The sequence below is a fragment of the Micromys minutus genome (genome assembly GCF_963924665.1).
Source record: "Micromys minutus genome assembly, chromosome: 4".
Lineage (NCBI taxonomy): Eukaryota > Metazoa > Chordata > Mammalia > Rodentia > Muridae > Micromys > Micromys minutus.
This window is the reverse complement of record NC_137973.1, coordinates 67,373,220-67,394,114: the sequence shown is the minus strand read 5'-3', so window position 1 is coordinate 67,394,114 and position 20,895 is coordinate 67,373,220. Positions and strand designations below refer to the sequence as shown.

At 40.4% G+C, this 20,895-nt stretch overlaps 1 protein-coding gene across 1 annotated transcript in view; it reads left to right on the top strand.

The window, feature by feature from the left end:
- The window catches only part of CISD2 (CDGSH iron sulfur domain 2), a 30,889-nt gene extending 12,676 nt beyond the window's left edge, over positions 1–18,213 (top strand). The window contains exons 5-7 of the mRNA XM_080915182.1: positions 936–1,413; positions 13,544–13,758; positions 15,863–18,213. Coding sequence (XP_080771308.1) covers positions 1,311–1,413; positions 13,544–13,758; positions 15,863–15,952 — 408 coding nt within the window. The 5' untranslated portion in view covers positions 936–1,310 and the 3' untranslated portion in view covers positions 15,953–18,213. The remainder of the gene's footprint in view (positions 1–935; positions 1,414–13,543; positions 13,759–15,862) is intronic.
- Positions 18,214–20,895: the final 2,682 nt, after the last annotated feature.

Here is a 20,895-nt window from a genome sequence, read left to right as displayed (position 1 = left end):
TCTAGTCCATGTGATCGGTCGAAAAAATTTAGACAAGACACAGGATAGTGAAGATAACAAGAGTTTATTAAGTAGGGTACTAACAAAAGGTGAATGTAGGCAGTGACCAAAGGAACACTATAGAAGTGAACAATTTCATGAGGTGACAGTGGACAACAGCTAAACTATGGTGTTGTGGCATGTTTTTTAAGTAGGCTTTGTACTATTTAAGTTTCTTGAATAGACAACTTTCCTATTTCTTTGACAGACTCATTTGGATGAACTCTTAAGTGGGGGGAGAACAATGGTTATATCTTTATTCTTTATTTATATCTTTATTCCAGAAAGTCCTCCTCAGCATCAGATAGCAAACTTAAGATCTTTGGCTAGCTTAGAATGTTACGTTTTTATCAAAGCCAGAGATGTGATTTAGGTCACATTTTTTTTTGTGACCAGTAATCAGATAATCAGAGTTGCAGTTTCAGTTCCTAGTATTGTAAGCTGCAGACTGAGCTGGGGGGACAGGGGTCCATCCTCAGTGATCTCAAGCCTGCTTACCTAACAGGCTGCTGGGTCCAAAGAAGCCCTTAAATCCCACAGCGAGTGCATTACCCTGGCTATTCTAACCTCAGCCAAGATAAGTAAACCTACTCAAATATTTTAAAATTTTACAAGAAGTAAGCCCTGTATCAAAGAGACTCCACAAGACAAGCGTGGTTATCCCAGCATTTTGATGATGAAGCTACTCATAGTTCTCGGCCTCCTGAACGCCAGCTCAGCCTGGGTTACATGACTGTTTATAAAAAGCGGGGTGGGGGGGCACGACTCATTTTTCCTCCTTCTTAAAAAAAAAAAAAAAAAGCCTTAGAATGCTAGTTTTTAGCAGAACTGACTAAAGTTGCGGAGAAAAAAAATTAGAAGTAAGCTTTTAATTTCTTCTAAAACCCGACTTATAGGGAAGGTGAGGCCATGGAACGGCACTACGCAGGATGCAAGGCCGGGGGCCCGCACCCGGGAGGAAAGGGACCGCACAGAGCTGAGGGGACCTGGACAAATTCACTTGTGAAAGGCGGCTTCCGGTGAGAAAGCTCACTCGCCTCAGCCCAGCGCAGTGCGGGCCACCGGCTTCTGCAGACGTCAAGGGTCTAAAGCGGGCGCCCATCTCCGCACCGGAGCGGAGGGCAGGCCGGGCTCCGCTCCGCAGCGCGCACGTCACTCGCCGTGCGCCAATCGCGGCCTGGCGGGCCACCTCCCGCCCGAGCCCGCGAGCCGGCCGGCCGCTTCCGCTCTCACGCAAGCGCAGCAGCCGGACAGCGGACGCCGCCGGCAGGATGGTCCTGGACAGCGTGGCCCGCATCGTGAAGGTGCAGCTGCCCGCCTACCTCAAGCAGCTCCCGGTCCCCGACAGCATTACCGGGTTCGCCCGCCTCACAGGTAACCCTCCCGCAGCCGTCCCATCCACGCGCGCCGCCCCGTGGGGGGAGTTGCGGAGAGTCCGACGCAGGGCGGGGCGCCAGGCCTTAGCACGTGACCCGTGACCGTGTGCGCCTGCGCGGCGCGGGGCGGCCTCGGTTTCTTTCCCAGGAGACCCAGCAGGTTAAAGCAGGGAAGATGCTGAGTTAGGAGAAGCCGGTCTCCTTCCTCCACTCACTGCCGCGTGCAGTTTATAAACTACTTGCTGTCTCTGGTGCCAGCGCGTAGGGTGGGTACTGCCTCCACGCAATGCGCGTATGATGCATATATTAACGAAACCACCAGTGACCTCCATTCCCGACAGCACTTGGAGGCTTGAAGTCACCTATCATGGAGGCATTTGAGGTCACCTCCATAACTACAGGTCCTGGAGCAAGTTGAGGTGGAGAAACAGTAACCAGATGTATTCCAAGGCTGCAATGATTTTGGGACATGAAGTTTAGTGTATAAAAAGTTTCCCACAACTGAGTAATAAATATCTTGACAATAAAAGTCGACAGAAGGCACTCAGTATATGAAAGATTGGAGTTTGGAGCATGACAATGGGTTAAAATTTCCTAAAGCATATGATCCAGACTGTATAAGATGTAACAAAATCAGCAGAACCTGAGGCCCCCAGTATCAGCAAGTGCAAACATAAATTTAGATAACTCTGAAGTGAGTAGGCTTGATTGGCCTGCAGCATTCTAGAGACATCTGACTTAAAATATAATAATTGGGAGATCTGGAAGAAAAATAAAGTAACCCTGTGTACCGGAAGACGGAATCCATAACAAGTGGATGAGGAGTATTTGGAGATGGGTGTCAGCTCCATTCCAAGGAAATTATCTGGTTTGCTGTTTGGTTTTACTTGAGTGCGTCCCTCAAGATTTGATGTTAGTCCCTCCGAGGGATAAAAAGTGAAAACAGACTCATGTATTTAGATAAACTTATATCATACAGACTTTAATAAACTTAGTTTTGTTTTTTTTTTTATTGTACGTGACAGCTGCTCTGCTTACAAGTAGATATTAAGCTTTTAGTGTGTTTAAAGGTCAGGAGATCCAGTAGAGTGTATGAAATAGATTAGAAAGCACTGTATTAACTAGTACACACCAAGGAAACATGTAGACACCCAAAGTAACATAAAAGTGACAAATCCAAATGGTCAGTTCTCTATAAATGTCACAATCTCTCTGTTCTCTGCCCTCATTTTTTAAAAACTGTAGCAAGTATGTGAAGGCTTGACTCCCCCCTCCCCATTTCTTTACCTCCGCACTATTTTAACACAATCCCCCTGCAGTTCTAACAAGTACTGATCTTGTTCTCTGCCTTTGCGGCCCTTTATGGCTTGAAATTTGGAGTTTTTTATTTTAAATAAGTGAGTTGTCGTAGTTTAATGTTAAATATGCATAAGCCAGTTTTTCTTTTTTCTCTTTCGAATTGTATAGTCTTGAATGTATTCACTAAACTGGTAATGCAAAGCCAAAGGGGCATAGCCATTTTGTGGCATTGTATTGCATTGCCAATCTATTCTAATAATACATATTAATTAAGTTTTTGACAGTCAATGAAGGAAACCATTTTTTCTCACCCCACTGAAGGGCATCTTACATGTGTTGGTTATGACTGTGGCTGCATTTGTGTTAGTTTCAATTTTTTTATGGTTGAAATGTTCTTGAAACAGGTTAGACAGTGGGACTCTTTGTTTAGTGGCTAGAAAACCTTATAAGCATTTTTCTTTATAGGTCTATTCTGTAAGTAAACAGTTAATCCTTAGTAAAGACATTAAGGAAATTCAGCCATAACTTTCCCCTTCCTCGATCAATAGTGTACAGTAGCTTTCTCTTTAAAATTGGTGAAATATTTAATGTTAGCAGTGTTTCTTAAAAACAACAACCACCCTGATGTCATTTTTTGTTTTCAGTCAGGGTCTCCTGTAATGCAGGCTGGCTTCCGACTGTAACTGAGGATGATCTCGAACTCCTGATCCTTCTGCCTTCGCCTCCCTGTTATAGGTCTGGTTAAATGTGTGTGGCAGTTTAATTGTAGCCTTTTAAGCCCCAACACAGCGTCTACAAATGTAGTTATCATAATCTGAATTGCTAACTTGTCCAAGGAACGTGAGCTTGTGTGCAGTAGTAGTGGAAACATTTCTGAAAACATTGCTTGGAGTCTGACAGTAACAGTCCAGTCTGTTCTGAAGGATTGGCGGAAACCTCCAAGCTACTCCTCACTTGGTCTCTCTTCAGTGGACATTGTAATAGTATGATGTTGTGTTTTCTTTCTATTTGAAGAATCTTTGATATAGACTTTCACTGAAGTAAAAGCTTAGAAGGAAGTTTATTTACATGCTTAGAAGACCAAATGTATTATTTTCTTCCTTGTGTATCAGCCAAAAAAAGGTTGTAGTTCATGTACCTCTTCCCCATCCCCAACCCACAGTTCTCTCATGATGAGTCTGCATTCTTAGAAAACATGTCAGTTCTAAATTACCACACAGGATTTAAATACTGACAGTTTTGATCTGTTAGAAACCATCTTTCTTTCTGTCAGATTCTCAAGAATAATGTCTAAGGTAAACTGGTATAATTTTGCTCTTTAGAAATATAATACACTGATCTTAAAAACTATTTTCTATCATCTTATAAAGCTTTAAAAATAAAAATGTAGGAAGAAAAATGTTCCTGTAGAAAAGTCAGAAAACAGTTTATTTCTAGGTTCATAAATTAGCCTGGAAATTTTGGTCACAAGAACTTGTTCAATTCTTTGAAACTTGACAAAAAACTTAACTTAAAACCAGCAAGTGTGAGACTTTAATATGCTTTTTTCACTGGTATGGTGGTACATACCTTTGATCCCAACACTTGGGAGGCCAAGGCAGCTGGATCTGAGTTCGAGGTCAGCCTTGTCTCTATGGTGAGTTCCAGGATAGACAGGACTACACAGGGAAATCCTGTCTCAAAAAAAAAAAAAAAAAAAAAAAAAAAATATTTCTCAGGGCAATACAAGCACATGAGCCTGCAGTAAGGTCGTCCCATTACTTTTGCCCAAAGGGACAAGTTTTAAGCCTATAATTTAGAAGGAGGATGAGATTGAAAACATACATCCAAATAAGGCCTTCCTCATGTATTTGTATTGCTCTTATAATGTTCTTTCAAACTGGAAACAACCCAAATACCTACCTACCAACAGGAAAACCAGTTTTGTTTATAAAGTAGTACATTGGTCAGCAATTTTAAAAAGTGAATCACTAATCCACTGGATGAATCTTAACAGCTTTACATTGTGTAAAAGAACATTTGATTACAGAAGTCTACAGTAGAGGAATATTCTTGAAAGATTTGGAAAAGGATGTCCTTCGGTAAACACATATTTACAGAATAGTCTAGTGGTGGCTATGTGGGTACCAACACTTGTCACAAGACAGAATTAACTGCTTAATGTGTTTATTTTACTCTAAATTACACCTCAGTTTTTAAAAAGTGGGACAAAGGTGAGTTTTCTCAATAAGAAAGCAGGAATAAAAATAAAAGGGAGTTGTTTTTATTAACATGTAAATCTCTAAAAGATAAGAATTTGACTTTAGAAATCTTTTTGAGATTTTGGGGAAATATATAGATATTTTCAGATTATAAATTTTCCTTTAAAAAGCCAGTGTAATTGAGATTTAACTTAGAGGGCTGGAGAGATGGCTCAATGATTAAGAGCACTGAGTGCTCTTCCAGAGGACCCAGGTTCGATTCCCAGCAACTACATGGCATCTCACAAGTGTCTATAACTCCAAGATCAGACACCCTCACACAGATATACAGGCAGGCAAAACACTAATGTACATATAAGTAAGATAAATTATATACGTGTGTGTGTGTGTGTGTGTGTGTGTGTGTGTGTGTGTAAGAGTTAACTACTTAGCCTCTGTGGACAGTGTTTGGGACTCAGAAATGTTCTGCCATATAGCTGTTTCAAAATTTAAATTTCCTCAAGTCATCACGTACTTATTGAGTACCTGCGATAGGCCATGTAACTTTCTAGGTACTAGGATATTTCGTTCATCATAGAATGGGGAAAATTTTTGGAAGCTTATTAAATTTATTGGCCCTTCAATCTTGAGATAGTTAATATGAGGCTTTAAGTAATAACAGTAAAGTTATTCAATGATATTACTAACTTTCTCCAGCACTAGGGAGATTGAGACAGGATTGGTACTTTAAGACTAGACGGGTTATATGAATTGAGTTCTAGGTCTGTGTAATAGGAACCTCTGTAATATCCCGCCCTGTCATCTTTTCCCTTTCCTCCTTTTCTTTTATTCTCTCCCTCCCTCTCTTTAAAAAAAAAAAAAGTTTGTATGTGTTTCACCTACATGTGTGTCTGTGAACCATACATGTGTGCCTGGTGTGTGTGGAGGACACAAGAGGGCACTGGGTCCCCTGAAACTGGAATTACAAACAGTTGTGAGCCACCATGTGGATTCTGGGAATTGAATTTAGATCCTCAGGAAGAGCAGCCAGTCCTTGGGCCTCCGAGACGAGCCGGCTTTATAGCCCTTTCTTCTTGTTGTGGTCACTGTAGCCGAGAGTGACTTGGAACTGGCGGCCCAGGCTATTCTCACATTCACAAGCTGTCCTTTTGCCTCAGGTCATGGCCCACCATACCCAGCAACAGAATGTTTTTAATGTATCTTTGCTATAAATAATGCATTAAAAAATTCATAAAGAAAACAGTAACCAGGGTTTTTATGGCATTAGATGTAACTTTTTGTAAACTTGAAAAGAGAAAAGGGTCCTAGTTGTTCTTTTCATTTTAATAATAGCAAATAATTTGTTGGTTGAATTATCAGTTATGGAACTAAGTAGATAATTCACCAGAATCTGGATTGGGGGTAGTAATTTTAATTCCTTTGACGACAAAATTTAGTAATAAACACCTAGCAAGTTTTTGTCATAAGTGCCTGTCAGTGACGTTGCCATTCCTTGTATCTGATCCGCTCACTGCTTTTTCTTTTGACAACAGGTGGTAGAAGGTACTGAGGAAAGGTTGTGTTTGCTATAATTCCAGTCTTAGGACCTCCCAAATAGCTGGACAGAAGATACAAGAAGAGGGAAGGCAGCTGGAAATATGTAGTGTGAGTCTTCTGGCCCATATTGTTTCTGAGGCAACACACAGTGTCTAAGACTAAAGGGGAACACAAGGCTTTGGGATGTGGCTGTAAAGGATGTGGCTTTGGGGTGTGGCCTCTAGAGGGAGTCAGGGGGTCAGGGTTCTGTGCTGACTCGGGCATCGGAACGGGGCGTTCCTTTTGACTTCAAAGTCCTTTTTAATCTCCTCAAGTTTTTTAGCCAGGTTTAGCCATAGTTCTGAGCCAGATACATTCCAATCACATTGCCCAAAGTAAATCCAGTCAGGAACCTGATAGTGATGTCAGTGGGGAAGGAGGAGGAGGAGGAGGTGGCTGTGAAGAGGGCCTGACCTTGTTTCTTAGAATATTTGACCTTGGACTGGAGGTATAGGTAAGTTGGTAATACCTAGTATCACAACGCCCTGGTTAAATCTTCACTACCACATAAACCTGGCATGGTGGCACATGCCTGTGGTCTCAGCATTCACACTGTACAGACAGGTGGGTTAGAAGTTCAAGACCAGCCTGAGATATAAAGCTGCCTTTTCCACATACACACATACATACACCCATTCCTTCCTGAGATCAGTGTGTACTTTATACTTGAAATGGCTTTACAGTGAGTGGTTGGTTAGGGTTGAGAGTATAACTCCGTGATAGAGTATGTGCTTACTGGGTGAGTTTTAGAGTTCAAACTCCAGTCCTACAAAGAAAGGAATAATTCTGTATTATGATCAGCAACATCATAGTAAACCTAATTATTTTTCCTTAAGGAGCTACTTTGACCTCCTTCCTTTTCTTTTCTTTTCTTTCCTTTCCTTTTCTTCTTTCTTTCTTTCTCTTCCTTCATTCCTTCCTTCCTTCTTCCCTCCCTCCCTCCCTTCCTTTCTTTCTTAATGTAACATGACTTGTTTTCCATGTTTATTTCCTGCTTTATTTTGTTTCTCTGGTGATGCCAGTTCTTCTGTCTTAATCTTACTGGTTATCATGATTGCTGGTTATAAAAGTCATATAACTTTTAGGACCCTGCTCAGTAACAGTCTAAGTATGTTCTGAGTACATCCCTAAATAGAAATTTTTTCTTTGACTTAAATTAGAAACAACAACAACAACAAATAGCTGCTTGTCACTCAGTCTGTTAGAGGGTAACTTAGTTATAGTCGAAGTGCATTCTCCCACCTCCATCTTTAGACTTCCATCTTCAATCCTGGCTTGTTTCCTAGCCGGTGATATTTCTTACAAAGGTGTCTCCACCCCATAAAAAAAAAAAAAAAAAAAAAAAAAAAACAAAAAAAAAACAAAGTGTCCTCTGCAGAGAGCCCCTCAGTGTAGCATTCCTTTTTACCTTTCCTTGTTGTCTGGGATGAGTGAAACAGAGAGAAGTGGATATTTCTGGCCTGCACAGCCCCTTCCATTCTGTCTTCCTCTAAAACCTGTGCTGTGCGTTGCTACAGTCTAACCAGTGCTGCTGTTGTCTGCCTTACTCTCCACCACATTCTGGAGTAGTGCTGACCCCACTACTCAGCTGCCCCTTTGTACCTTTTATTGGGGAAGAAGGATCATCTCATGTACCAGAGTCTCCCTTCCACATATAAAATAAAACCAGGAGTCTAAAATGAAGAGAAAGCGTCCCTTCTTCAGCATGTCCAGTAACTAACCGACCACCATAACCTCCTGATCTCACTCTGTAAACCGATGGTTGTCACATATCCAGAGAACCAGTCTGGTGTGTCCCGGCCACTCGGGAGGCTGAGGCAGGAAGGTTGATAGCAGCCTAGAAGTCACATAACAACACAGTACATAGCAAGTTTCAGCCCGGCCTGCCTTTCAGAGTCAGTGCCTGGGTCAGATCACAGTGTTTTGTTTTTAAAAGAGGTTGGGAGTTATTCAAAGGTCTCAGCAAATGGCCACAGGCTGTTGATCAAGTTTTACAGACCTCCCCCCCCCCCCCCCCCCCCCCGAGATGGATTATCTCTCAGAATTTTCTCTTTCTCTGTCTTGACAATCTGCTACTTTAGGCTCACATGGGATTAATTTCTGTTGGACTAGTCTTTGTGGATTTTATTTTTTTGAGTCATCTGTAGCATATGCTGGTCAGGTCCTACCTCAGTCCCCTGCGTGCTGGGTTGTAGCCTGCACCGCCATACCAGTGGCGTTCTCTAAGCCTCATCCTTCTTGATCTAACTCATGACCCTCCTCTAATCCATCTTCACAAGACTCTAGCTTGACTTTGTAAACAGGTAATTCTCTAAGCACGTTTACATACCTCAGTGTTTACCTATCATGCCCAGGGCAGATTCCTACTTAGCTACCGCACATCAGAATTTCTCACGTCTTTAATACTTCTTCCTCTGTATCCCATAGATACCATGGCACTGAGTTGCCCAGGCATTTATCCTGTGTGCACCTCGCCTGCAGTTAGCTCTGCCGGGGATACAGCGCCTCCCTTAGTTGTATGAGAGCTGTTTCTCTTACTCATCATTTAAAGGTCCATTACAAGTGTCAAAGCTGAAGGTTTCGTGCATCTCAGCAATGAATTATCACGTCTCTTCTACACTGCTGGTAGATAGTTGCCCATAGTTTACAGTATTGTAATCGTTTCTTATGTCTCTATTCTATACAAATAGGAATTCTTTTGTGGCACTTCATTTGTCTATAAATTTGATATTATGAAAATATATCATTTTGCTAACATGTTAAAGAGGGTTTGTTAGTTTTAGAAGCATATTTATGAAACATCTTAAAGCCTTTCTCTATCTTCATTTTGTAAGCTGTGGGAGAAAAGTAAACAGACCCAGTGGGAACGATCTAAATGTCAACTTGATGAAGACTAAGCTCAACTTAACTGGAATTTATTGTACTATTAGTTTATATAAGTCTAGTGAAGGACAGGGGGTTGGAATCTCTTGGAGAGGGGATGGACATTTACAAAACGGGAGCTTTGTGGTAGAATGTGTCAATAGATTCCTTTCAAGTAGTGTTGCACAGTACTTGCTGAATGACAAAGGCTGGGAGGTTTTAATGTGTTCTCTGTCCTGAAGACTTAACTCTGTTTGGCTTCACACATCAGGTCTCTGCCTAGCTTCCTGACTCTCACCTTACCATGCCACCAGGCTGTTGCTTGCTTGCTTGCTTGCTGCTTGCTTGCTTGATTTGTTTTGTTAATTTTACGTCACCTTGTTTGTTTGCTTCATGGCTCTTAGTAAAGCCGTGACTATATGATCTGTGTTCTGCTTCCTGATTGTCTGCCTTCTCCCCTCATTCTCCATCAGTGAGCACCCCGTTCCGAATGCAGTAACTGGAATATAGGGTGCTTAGTAAATGGTGTTGATTAAAAGAATGAATGGTTACTATTCCTGTTTTACAGACAAATGAAACCCGGACTTAGACTAAAGATAAACAGTGATTAAGTTGTTTGGTGCATTCCTCTGCTGCCCCAGGCCCTGCACTGTGCACCACATTCGTAGGTGCACCTAGACCTTAAATCATTAACAACTCAAGAGCTAAGAATGCAGGCTTGTGGCAATTCTTGGTATTTAAAAATCATTATGTTTAATCTTTACACACCAAGAAAACTTTGACTATTTCCAGGTTACATTTTGTTTTACATGTACTTTATGCTCATTGTAACTAGTAAGATTTTAATGCATACTATCAAACCTTTAAAAAACTCAAGTACTGACAAAAATATATTCATATAGTTTTATGCAAAAATACTTAAAAAGAAGGAAAGAAACAGCAGGCAGCTACTGTTTTTATACTTCACAGTTTCTCCACAAAGTGGGTACTACGTAGACAGAAAAGAATGGAAGTGTATTGATTTACAAGAGGAAGTTCATGAGATTTTATTTGGAGGCACTCATTATGCACTTACATTTTTATGCATGTATGCATGCTCACATGGATATGTGTGGATGCACAGTATGCACATGCATGCAAACCTAGACAACAACCTTGAGTGTCATCCTTAGAATGTGGTCCGCCTACTCTGGGACACATCGTCTCATTGGTCTGGAACTCATCACTTAGGCTAGACTGGCTGGCCACTGAGCCTTGGGGATTCTCTTGTCTGCCTAATTACAAGTACCCGCCACCATGCCTGGCTTTTTAAATGTGGGTTCTGGGGATTGGACTTGGGTTTTCACGATTATAGGGCAAGCATTTTAACAGACTGAGCCATCCCCTAAACCCCTGCCCTTAAATCAGTAAACAGAAGTGGACTGGTGAAATGGCTCATGTGGTAAAAAAAACACTTGCTGCACAGACCTGACAGCCTGAATTAGACCTGCTTATTTCACAGAGGAAGAAGATAACTAAGTCTGAATAGTCTGTTCCCTGACTACATGTGTCCGGCAGTAAATTCCCAAACATCATACACACTAATAATAAATGAATGTAAGTAGGACACTTGGGAAGTGTGGAAGAAGCCAGTAAAACTCATGCTTTTAGGGCCTGGAGAGATGCTCAGCAGTTAAGACCACTGGTTGTTCTTCCAGAGGACCCAGGTTTGATTCTCACACTGGGGCTCACAACCATCTGTGACTGAGATCTGGCACCCTCTTCTGGCTTCCGTAGGCACCACACATTCGGGTGGTAAACAAAACAGCCATATGCATAATTTTTTTTTTTAATTCTTAATAGAAACTTTTCCAAATGTTATTCTGGAGTTGGAAAAATGGTAAAAATAATCATACATATTATAATGTAGGATCCAGACTGTATAGATAATAAAAGTATAACAAAGTGTTGCCAATTCTTACTAGTATAATTTTTTAATAACTTTATTTTTTCTAAATTATATTTGCATGCTATCCATGTTTTATAATTCTAAAACAATAAAATTTAAAATATGTATTATAAAGAGTACATTTCTTCAAATTAGTGTGTGTACTGTTTATAATTAGTGATGATACCAGAGTAACTAGTCTGTATAAAAAATGTTCAAGGCAAATAGCTTATCTTACAAGGTTTTTTATTTGTTTGAATTTTTTGTATTTTATATTCTTTAAGAAAAATCATTTTAGCCAGGTTGTGGTGGCCCAAGCCTGTATTCTCAGTACTTGGGAGGCAGAGGCAACTGAATCTCTGAGTTAGTAGCCACCCTGGTCTACAGAGCCTGGTCTAGTCTAGGACACTCTGGGCTACACAGAAAAATCCTGTCTCAATAAGGTTTGAAAAGGAAACAAAGAAAGACTATCTTATTAAATATACTTAGGGCAATTTAAATTGAGCTTTATAGATTGTATTGATTTAACTTTATAAAATATTTGACTTAAAACATCCTAAAAATGTACTTAGTGATTTTATATGTTGTTAGTTTGTTATAGGAGTCGACAATAACCCATATTATTGTAGAGCAATAGATTACCAAGAAATTAATTCTTCATAAGGTCAGTTTCTGAAGGACTGGAGATACAGCTCAGTTTGAAAAGTGCTTGACTAGCATGCAGTGCCTAGTACTGTATAAATCAATTTGGTATACACCTATAATCCTATCAACAGAAGGTAGAGGCATTTGTTCCCTGATGAGGTTACTTTACAAAACAATAACAATAAAATAAATAATGCATACTTAGGAATATTATTTAGGAGCAGGTGGCTGGGTACTAAGACTTCCCTTTGCCAGTGTGAGAACCAGAATTTGGGGCTCATCGTCAATCTGAAAAGTCTATTGTGAGGGGCCAGCGATAGGCAGACCCTGAGGCTTGCCAGGCACAGTCAGCCTAGCAAAAAGAAGTTTTCAGTTCAGTGAGACCCTGTCTCAGGGCAATAAGTTAGACAGCAAGAGAGGAAGATACCCAGTTTATTTTGGCTTTGAGTGCACAACTTACACATAGACCACAGAAATCCCAAGAGCTAGGATTTTAGGAGAGTGCCCCATATTTAAAATTTTAGTGATTTTTAAATACTAAATTGAGTAATACTTAATATTTTTCTATATTCAGCAATTTTTTGCTTACATAAATAAGTTATTTCATTTCTCTCTCAGACACTGTTGAATCAAAACAATTTTCTTTGCATTTTGGTAGGCCCACACTACCACTGAGCTACATGCTTGAAGAGTATCTGTAAGCCGGTGGGTTTTAATGGTTAGGTGGCAGTATGTCTTTAGAATAGTTCCATTAAGAGAAAAGCATTTCATTTTAGATCTGTAGAATTTGACATGTTGTGCCGTAGAACAGGCTTTAGATTTAGGCTGATGACCTACTAGTCCTGCTGAACTACATTTAATCTACATGTATGATAACATTCAGTTCTCAAAGCTAACAGGGTTTGAGGAGTTGGCTCAGTTGCATTCTGAAGAACAGTCCGTCATTTACCCTGAGCATTTGTTAGCATCCTCTGACAGTTTTTTCTTAGCTAGGCTGCAGTGCCCAGCAGGCTTCCAGGCAGTCAGAGGGTGCCCAGAGATAAATTCGAGCACTTCCAGACATTGGAGAGGTATTTCATTTGCATTGTTTCTATTTCATGTGTTCAAAAGACTGACTGGATGTTCTAAAAGGTATTTAATAAGCCACTTAAAATGGGAATATTCAGTGTATAAAGGATTCAGTTAATTAAAATAGTACTTTTTTAAAGGATTGTCTTTTTTTACTTAGAAAGAAAGCTGACTGATCAGTATGTATTGTAGGAGAGAAGAATCTATTTTCAATAAAGAAAAGTAAGTTTAAACATTTGTGGCTGTGTTGGTCTGAAAGTATAAATCAGTAGTAAAATTTTTGTGGAAATTCCGTTATGTGGTTTTAGATATTTAGCAGATCTAATGAGATAGGATATTTAAAATAGTATTAGTTTCCAAAAATTTCAGTTTCACAAGTGGAGTTAGCCTACAGCTAAAATTAGATGATCCTAGCTGGTCTGGGTCTGTGGTGTACATAGCTTACCAGTGAGGAGGTAGGAGGTGAGGAGCACAGGAAACGCACACTGCTGAGCTGGACCATCCGCTCTTTCCAGGAGCACTGTGGATCCTGACATCTGCGCTCTGTTTAGTTTCAGAATGGCTCCGCTTACTGCCCTTCCTTGGTGTCCTAGCGCTTCTTGGCTACCTTGCAGTTCGTCCATTCTTCCCGAAGAAGAAACAACAGAAGGATAGCTTGATTAATCTTAAAATACAGAAGGAAAATCCCAAAGTGGTGAACGAAATAAACATTGAAGATCTGTGTCTTACAAAAGCAGCTTATTGTAGGTGTTGGCGTTCCAAGACGGTAAGATATTTATTTATGCATATGATAAAATGTTGTGGGGTTACCATGGTTTTGCCCCTTCAGTGCCCGATTTTGAGATTTTGATTAGGAATTTTTCTATACTGTTTAATATTCAAAGCTGATAGTCCCATGTTGAGGTTTGCCCTGTTTTACTGGATAGTTCCTGGAGTAGAAAACAGAGCATTGGACGCTGCTGGTCTTCAGCTGTTTGCCTTTGTCCAGAGCAGCGTATTTTAAATAGTGTGTGTGTGTGTGTGTGTGTGTGTGTGAGAGAGAGAGAGAGAGAGAGAGAGAGAGAGAGTAGGGAGAAGTGTGTGGGAAGGAGGGAGAGGAAATTTAAGATTTAATGTAAAGGGGCCTAAACTTTGATGTCTAAATAATTACTAAAATTTGATGGTAATCTGTCACTTGGGCAGGTTAAGCCAGTTACCATTTTGATTTGGATTGGGCCTTTCTCTTTCTGTCTCTGTCTCTCCCTCTCTCTTTCTCTCTCTCTCTCTGTATATCTGCTTCTCTCCCTTCCTCTCCCTGTTCCCTTCCTTTCTCACACACCAGGGTCTCATCTCATCTGTGGTTTATGGAAGGTTTTTTTTTTTTTGTTGTTGTTGTTTTTTTTTTTTTTTGCTGTTTTGTTTTTGCTTTTGTTTATTTTGTTTTTCAATGTTCTCTATAGGTATTGCAGATGTTTTTGAAGATTTAGTGAAATGATACATATAAAATACCTTACATAGACTAAGCTAGTAAATGTAGCCATAATAACGTAAGTTTTAATGAGGGAAATGAATTGGGGGTGATAAGTAATTTACTTGATAAAAATCTGTTTTCTTGTGTTTGAAGACAGTTATTTGAAACTTTAAGTACGATGTTTTGTTATATTCTTTGTGACAGGAAAATTTTAGAAACAGTGTACTAGGCCTCAGTTATCGTACAGGAAACTGCAACTCATGGGATATTGGGGACTGGATATAAATCATGCTTTCAGTGAAATGTTTACTGGGAAGATGGCTCTGTAGATTAAGTTTTGCTGCACAGGTATAAGGACCTGCATTCTGGTCTCAGAGTACCTATAAAAGCCCAGCATGGTGGTGGGCTCCTGGGGACAAGGGGTGGGGGATGTGGAGGCAAGACAGCAGTGACATTGCAGGTTCAATGAGAGGTCCTCCCTTAAAAATTAAGGCGAAGAAGCAATTGAAGAAGACATTGATTACTATGTCAATTTCTGGCTTCCACATGTGCTCCCCCTGGTGAGCACACACACACACTCTATGCACCACATGTGACCCTCCCCCCCCCCATGAGCACACACACTCTATGCACCACATGTGACCCCCCCCCCACCCGTGAGCACACACACTCTATGTTCAGGCGCCCAAACATGTAATGACATGAGGTCCTGCTTTAATACAAGAAAAACATATTACAATAAGATTGTAATTTTACTGTTTAAAAATGAATGCCACGGGGCTAGAGAGATTGCTCAGCAGTTAAAAATACCACCTTCTCTTCCAGAAGTTCTGAGTTCAATTCCCAGCAATACATGGTGGTTCACAACCATCTGTATTGGAATCTGATGCCCTCTTCTGGTGTGTCTGAAGATGGCAACAGTGTACTCACATAAAACAACTAAATAAATCTTTGGAAAAAAAAAGAATGCCACAATAAATTCATTGGAAAACATGTAATAAAATACTAATTATAACTATAATCAGATGGAGTGAGTATTTATAACACACTTTTTAATATTTTCACATATTTTACAGTGTGAGTTTTATAACATTATAAAATTTACTTTGCATGTACACATGTACATTTTAAAAGAGAAAGTAGCTCAAAATGTAGAGCTTCATAGAAACTGAAAGCTTATTTTGAGCTCTTTTTAAAGTTTTGTAGTCACCGAGAAGGATCTCTGTAGATCTGCCAGCCTCTGCCTCTGCCTCCTGACCCTCCTCACATTGTCTGCTGCATGGTGTGGTGGGTGTGGTCTGTGGGGAATATCTCTGATGAACTTTTGTGGTGGCACTCTGGCTTCATGAGTACTTCACAGATGTCTCTTGTTCATGAATCCTGCTGTAAAATAACATTTGCAATTCTGTTTTTCTTTCAGTTTCCTGCCTGTGATGGGTCCCATAATAAACATAATGAACTGACGGGCGATAACGTGGGCCCACTCATCCTGAAGAAGAAAGAAGTGTAGCCAGTTAAGATGAAACTCTGACGGAACATTTCTGCCTTTGCTGTGCGTAGAAAAACCTTTGGAGTCTAACTCTCGGTACCGGTTGGATAACGATTCCTGCCACGCTGTTTTCTTGCTGCACTGCTGCTTGTATTTGGTACTTTATTCGGTCATTTGTACAGAAATCAGATGGTCAAGTCTCATTCTGAAATCAAAGTCAGCACTTCAGATTTTAAATAATTGGGAATTTAAAGTTTGACTGTGGGCCAAAATTATTTCTTTGTATATCAGTATTTCAACAGAATGTATATTTTTAAAAAATTTTCCCTTGTTCTGTTAAATGTATCTTCATATCATCTTGTTCTGCTCATTTGAAGTCATTTGCCATTTTTTGGCCTTTTGTGGAACTCTGCTGCTTTTAGAACTTTGAAAAATATTGCCATTAAGAATTCTCTGAGGCAATAAAACCTCTTGTTTTATAGATATTTTATCTTATTATCATGATTATCCATATTTCTAAAAAGTAAATCAGATATAAAAATTTCCAATGAGAAACAATTATTTTCATCATAGAAGATTCACCTTACAAAAGCCCTGTTCTGTGTGCATGCGTGCGTGTGTTCGTACGTGTGTGTGTGTGTGTGTGTGAGATGCTTAATTTGGTGACTGCTGGGTGGCAAGAGCCCTTATGAGCTACAGTTTAAAGATCAATAAGATATAAAGTATGTCTGAATCTGCATTAAAGTGCTGCATAGTTCATTGCTCAAATTTATGGCTTATCTTTTTGTAGTTAATTATAGAGAAAAGGCAACAGGCTAGTGAGTTACTTGTACTCTAATGTATTGAATTTGTACATACTGAGGGGAAATATTTTGATCTTTTTTAAAAGAGATAATTCCTTTATTATATTCTTTTAACTTGACAGAATATAGATAAAACACTTGGGTATGCATAATGACAGAAAAAAGTCTGGAAGGACCTAGGACACTGCATAATCTGCCCACATAGATAAGGACAAGGACTTAGCAAGGTTATTACTTTTACTTTCCACTTCTCTCATTTCCCCCCAACAAACATTTATGTACTTTTAATTTTAATTTTTTTTATCCTGGCTTTGAATAAAACTGTCATAGCACATGTAAGCTCTTTAGGTCCATATGATAAGACCTTTGATTGACTCTAAAGGTAGGGTGGGGTCAGCATTACAAGAAACATCATCACAGCTGGATTAGACAGTGGCTGTGCAAGGAAAGGAAGCCACACATTTGTTACATGGCAGGAAAGGAAGCCATGCATGTGTCACATGACAAATCCTGAAAAGAAAAAAAAAAAAAAACCCTAACACTTGTTTCACTTTCTGTCTTCTAAGTGAAATGATACGTCAAGGGCAAAATAGGATATATAAAGAAGGTGAGATTTAAGTAAGTACTTCAGCTCTGCCACAGAAGCAAGGTAACAGCAAGACAGTGAAATTTGGGGACACTCATTTGTCAAGTGTGCTGGGATAGATGGACCATCTTCATGGGCATTCTGTTTGTTTTTTTCTTTAGCTTTCCTATCTAGCAGTTCGAGAAAGACCAGTGATGGCAAGCTAAAAAGTCAGCTTGTCACATAACTCAGTTACACTGACACAGTTTGTATAGTCTTAGTGTATTGTGACGTGTAAATAATGTTAGAACAGACGTGTTTTAGACTTATGTGTATGAATGCTTGTCTGTATGAATGTATGTACGTATGAATGTGTGTGCACTGTGCACATGCCTGTTGCCTGAGGAAGCCAGAGAGAATGCTAGATCCCCTGGAACTGGAATTAACAGACATTTGTGAGCCACCATGTGGGTGCTGGGAACTGAACCGAACCCTGGTCTTCTACAAGAACATCCAGTGCCATTAACAACTGAGCCATCTCTCTAACCCTGTAAAACTTTTAATAAAAGAGGTTGTGATTGGTTTAAAGTAGCAACTGAAATGCGGAAGGAGTCGTAATATTATGAAAGGTAAAGGTGGTACAAAGTTGTGTGTGTTTGCACATTTACTCTCACGGTACTAAGGATGGAACCCAGGGCCTCACATTCTGGCCAGAGCCCTTTACACTGAGCTCTGTCTTACGTTGTATCTTTTTAACAGTATAAATAAATAAAATACAAGAAAGTTTTCCATATAGGTTTACTGGAATTTTTGAATTATTTGTAATTTTAGCCTACTATCAGGAGTCTCTAGTTTTATTTTACAAGTCTCATGTAATAGCTATCCTTAAAATATTAAAGATACAATCCACTTGGTTCATGATGTTTTCTTTTTTATTTATGTATGTGTATATACACATGGGTTTGCAGATGGGAGCATGGAGACCCCAGAGGTCAGCGTACAGTGTCAGAGGTCAGGGTGCAGAGTCAGAGGTCAGTGTGCAGTGTCTTCCTCAGTCTTTCTTTCACTGTCTTTGTTAGGGTTTACTGCTGTGAACAGACACCATGACCAAGGCAGCTCTTATAAGGACAACATTTAATCGGGACTGTCTTACAGGTTCAGAGGTTCAGTCCATTATCATCAAGGTGGGAGCATGGCAGCATCCAGGCAGGCATGGTGCAGGAGCTGAGAGTTCTACATCTGCAGCTGAAGGCACTAGCACAATACTGACTTCTAGGCAGCTAGGGTGAGGGTTTTAAAGCCCACACCCGAAGTGACACACCTACTCCAACAGGGCCACACCTAATAGTGCCACACCCTGGGCCAAGCCATCATACTGACTCTGGAGCTCAGATTGAACTAGGCTGACCCCTAGTGAGCCCCAGAGCATGTCTCTGCCTCTGCGGCACTCAGGGCACAGTTATGCACTCCAGTGAGTGAGTGCCAAGGACCAGAACTCAGGTTCTCGTGAGCTGTCCATCTCTAGCACCCACAGTCTTCCCATGTAGGTATACGAAACATTCCATCTTTATGGTAATAAAGCTAAGAATTACAGAGTATGTATATCATATATTACACCAAGCATGGTACGGGGATCATAAATATCTAAACTCAGGGAATTCTACTGTGATTTTTACCTTTCCCGTGACCAACGGCAAGATCTGAAATTAGAGTTGGAAAGTATCCGTGCGGGGGGAGATTTACAAGGTCTGCGCTCCCAACTCCTAACTCTTCTTCCTGTGGAGTTAGGGGGAGAAGTAGAGCCTAGTTCTGTGGCCATGAGGAGGTCAGAGACCCTTGGGTGCCCCTGCGCGCCTTCACTCTCAGATTAACCAGGTACTTCCCACAGGTGTTCACGTCCTCAGCACAAGAACGGATGCCTTGTTTGCAGTCATTCTGCTTCTCTGCAGAACCATTGCTGCAATTCACGGCAGCAATCTGAAAAAATGTTCTAGTTGCTGCCATACTCGGGGCTTCACAGAAGGCAACTTATTGGAAATTGGTAGTCTGAAATGAAATGGTCAACCTTTAATTTTGTCAAATAAGAACAGTAAAAAAAGTGAAAATTCTCTGAATGTAATTCTAGTCCCCTGAGAAGGAGGTAGCTCCCTCCCCTCCACATTTTCCACTTTAAAACATACTGTTATTATGCCCGGAAGTCCACGTCTGGTAGCAGGCTGGGGTTTTAATAAGCTTTCTCATGAGCATATTAGAATTGCCATCATCTGTAAATTCAAAGGGTTCTATCATGTGCATTTTACCCAGACACCGAATAACCAAACACACATGAATGGATAAACCATGTGAGTGTTCTAGATAGAACCTTCAAGAAACAGTTTTCTTATGTGACTCACGTTTACGAGGGCCACCTAACCTGCTGACTTAAGAGCTGCTCATTCCCTATTCAGCAAACAAGCACCAGCCTTAGAAAATAACTAGGAAGCACAGGGGCATTAGCAGGTGGCTGGCCTAATGACTCACTTGTGTGGATAATTAAGTTGTGTTGTGGAAAGCACGTCACAACTCACCTGTGAGTTTGCTGCCTCCTGATGATTCACTGAGGTGCTTTTGTGTTTTGTAACCTAATTTGTTAATAAGTTTATAGGAAGCCAATTAAGGTAGCTGCTGATCTGTATAATTTTTTTCATAGTCTTTGATTAGAAATGTCAGACTGTATTCCTAAACTATTGCAAAGCGCCACTCAAAAACAAAAACAGGTGACTGTTGCATTTGGTACCTACCCAACAAGTTTAACTAATTTCACTCACTTAGATCCGCCAGGGGCTGCATCACCAATATGAAAAGGCCTAGGGATTGGGAACTGCTCAGGTGGCCCAGGGCCTGAGCCCCTTCTTTCTTCACTTATTTTTCCTTCTTAGCAAGTTTCAGTAAGTTTGGTTATCTGTTTTCTATTCTTAAACATAACACTTGTATCAAGAACATTCTATCCAGAGGCAGGTAAGCAATAAAATGTGACTGCTGACCAGAGAAATAGCAAAACAAACAAAAAGGAGTGAGAATTGAAAAGGAAAGGCACTACAGCTCCTAGGGACATCCCTGTGATCAAATTCTACAAGTCAGAATTCATGATAAATTTGCATCAGGTAATGTGAGAAGGCAGGATGTTCACTGCTAAGGGGGCAATTGAAAGCCCTGTTACCAAGCCACGTTTGCAGCTGTTCCGTGACTGCTTCCCTGTCTCTGGTGCACCCAGACTGGATTAGGGAGGATACCTTGTAGCTGCTTTCTTTGTTTAACTGCTTGATTCTTTATTTTACTCAACATGTCAACTAGTTTATCTTTTGCAGAAGCCTAAGCAGTCTTTAGATGCAGTACAATTACTAGCAGGCATACATTTGTATACTGTTCGTTAAGGATGCTCTCACTGGGTAGGGGGTTAAATGCTCAGATGCACTGCATATTAAGAAACAATGCTTTAGTCACTGTTGTTGAAACAACTTTCGGAGTCTGCGGGTTCTTTCCACCATGAGGGTCCTGGGAATTGAACTCAGGTTTTCAGACTTGGCAGCAAGCACCTGCTGAGGTCTGCTCTTTTG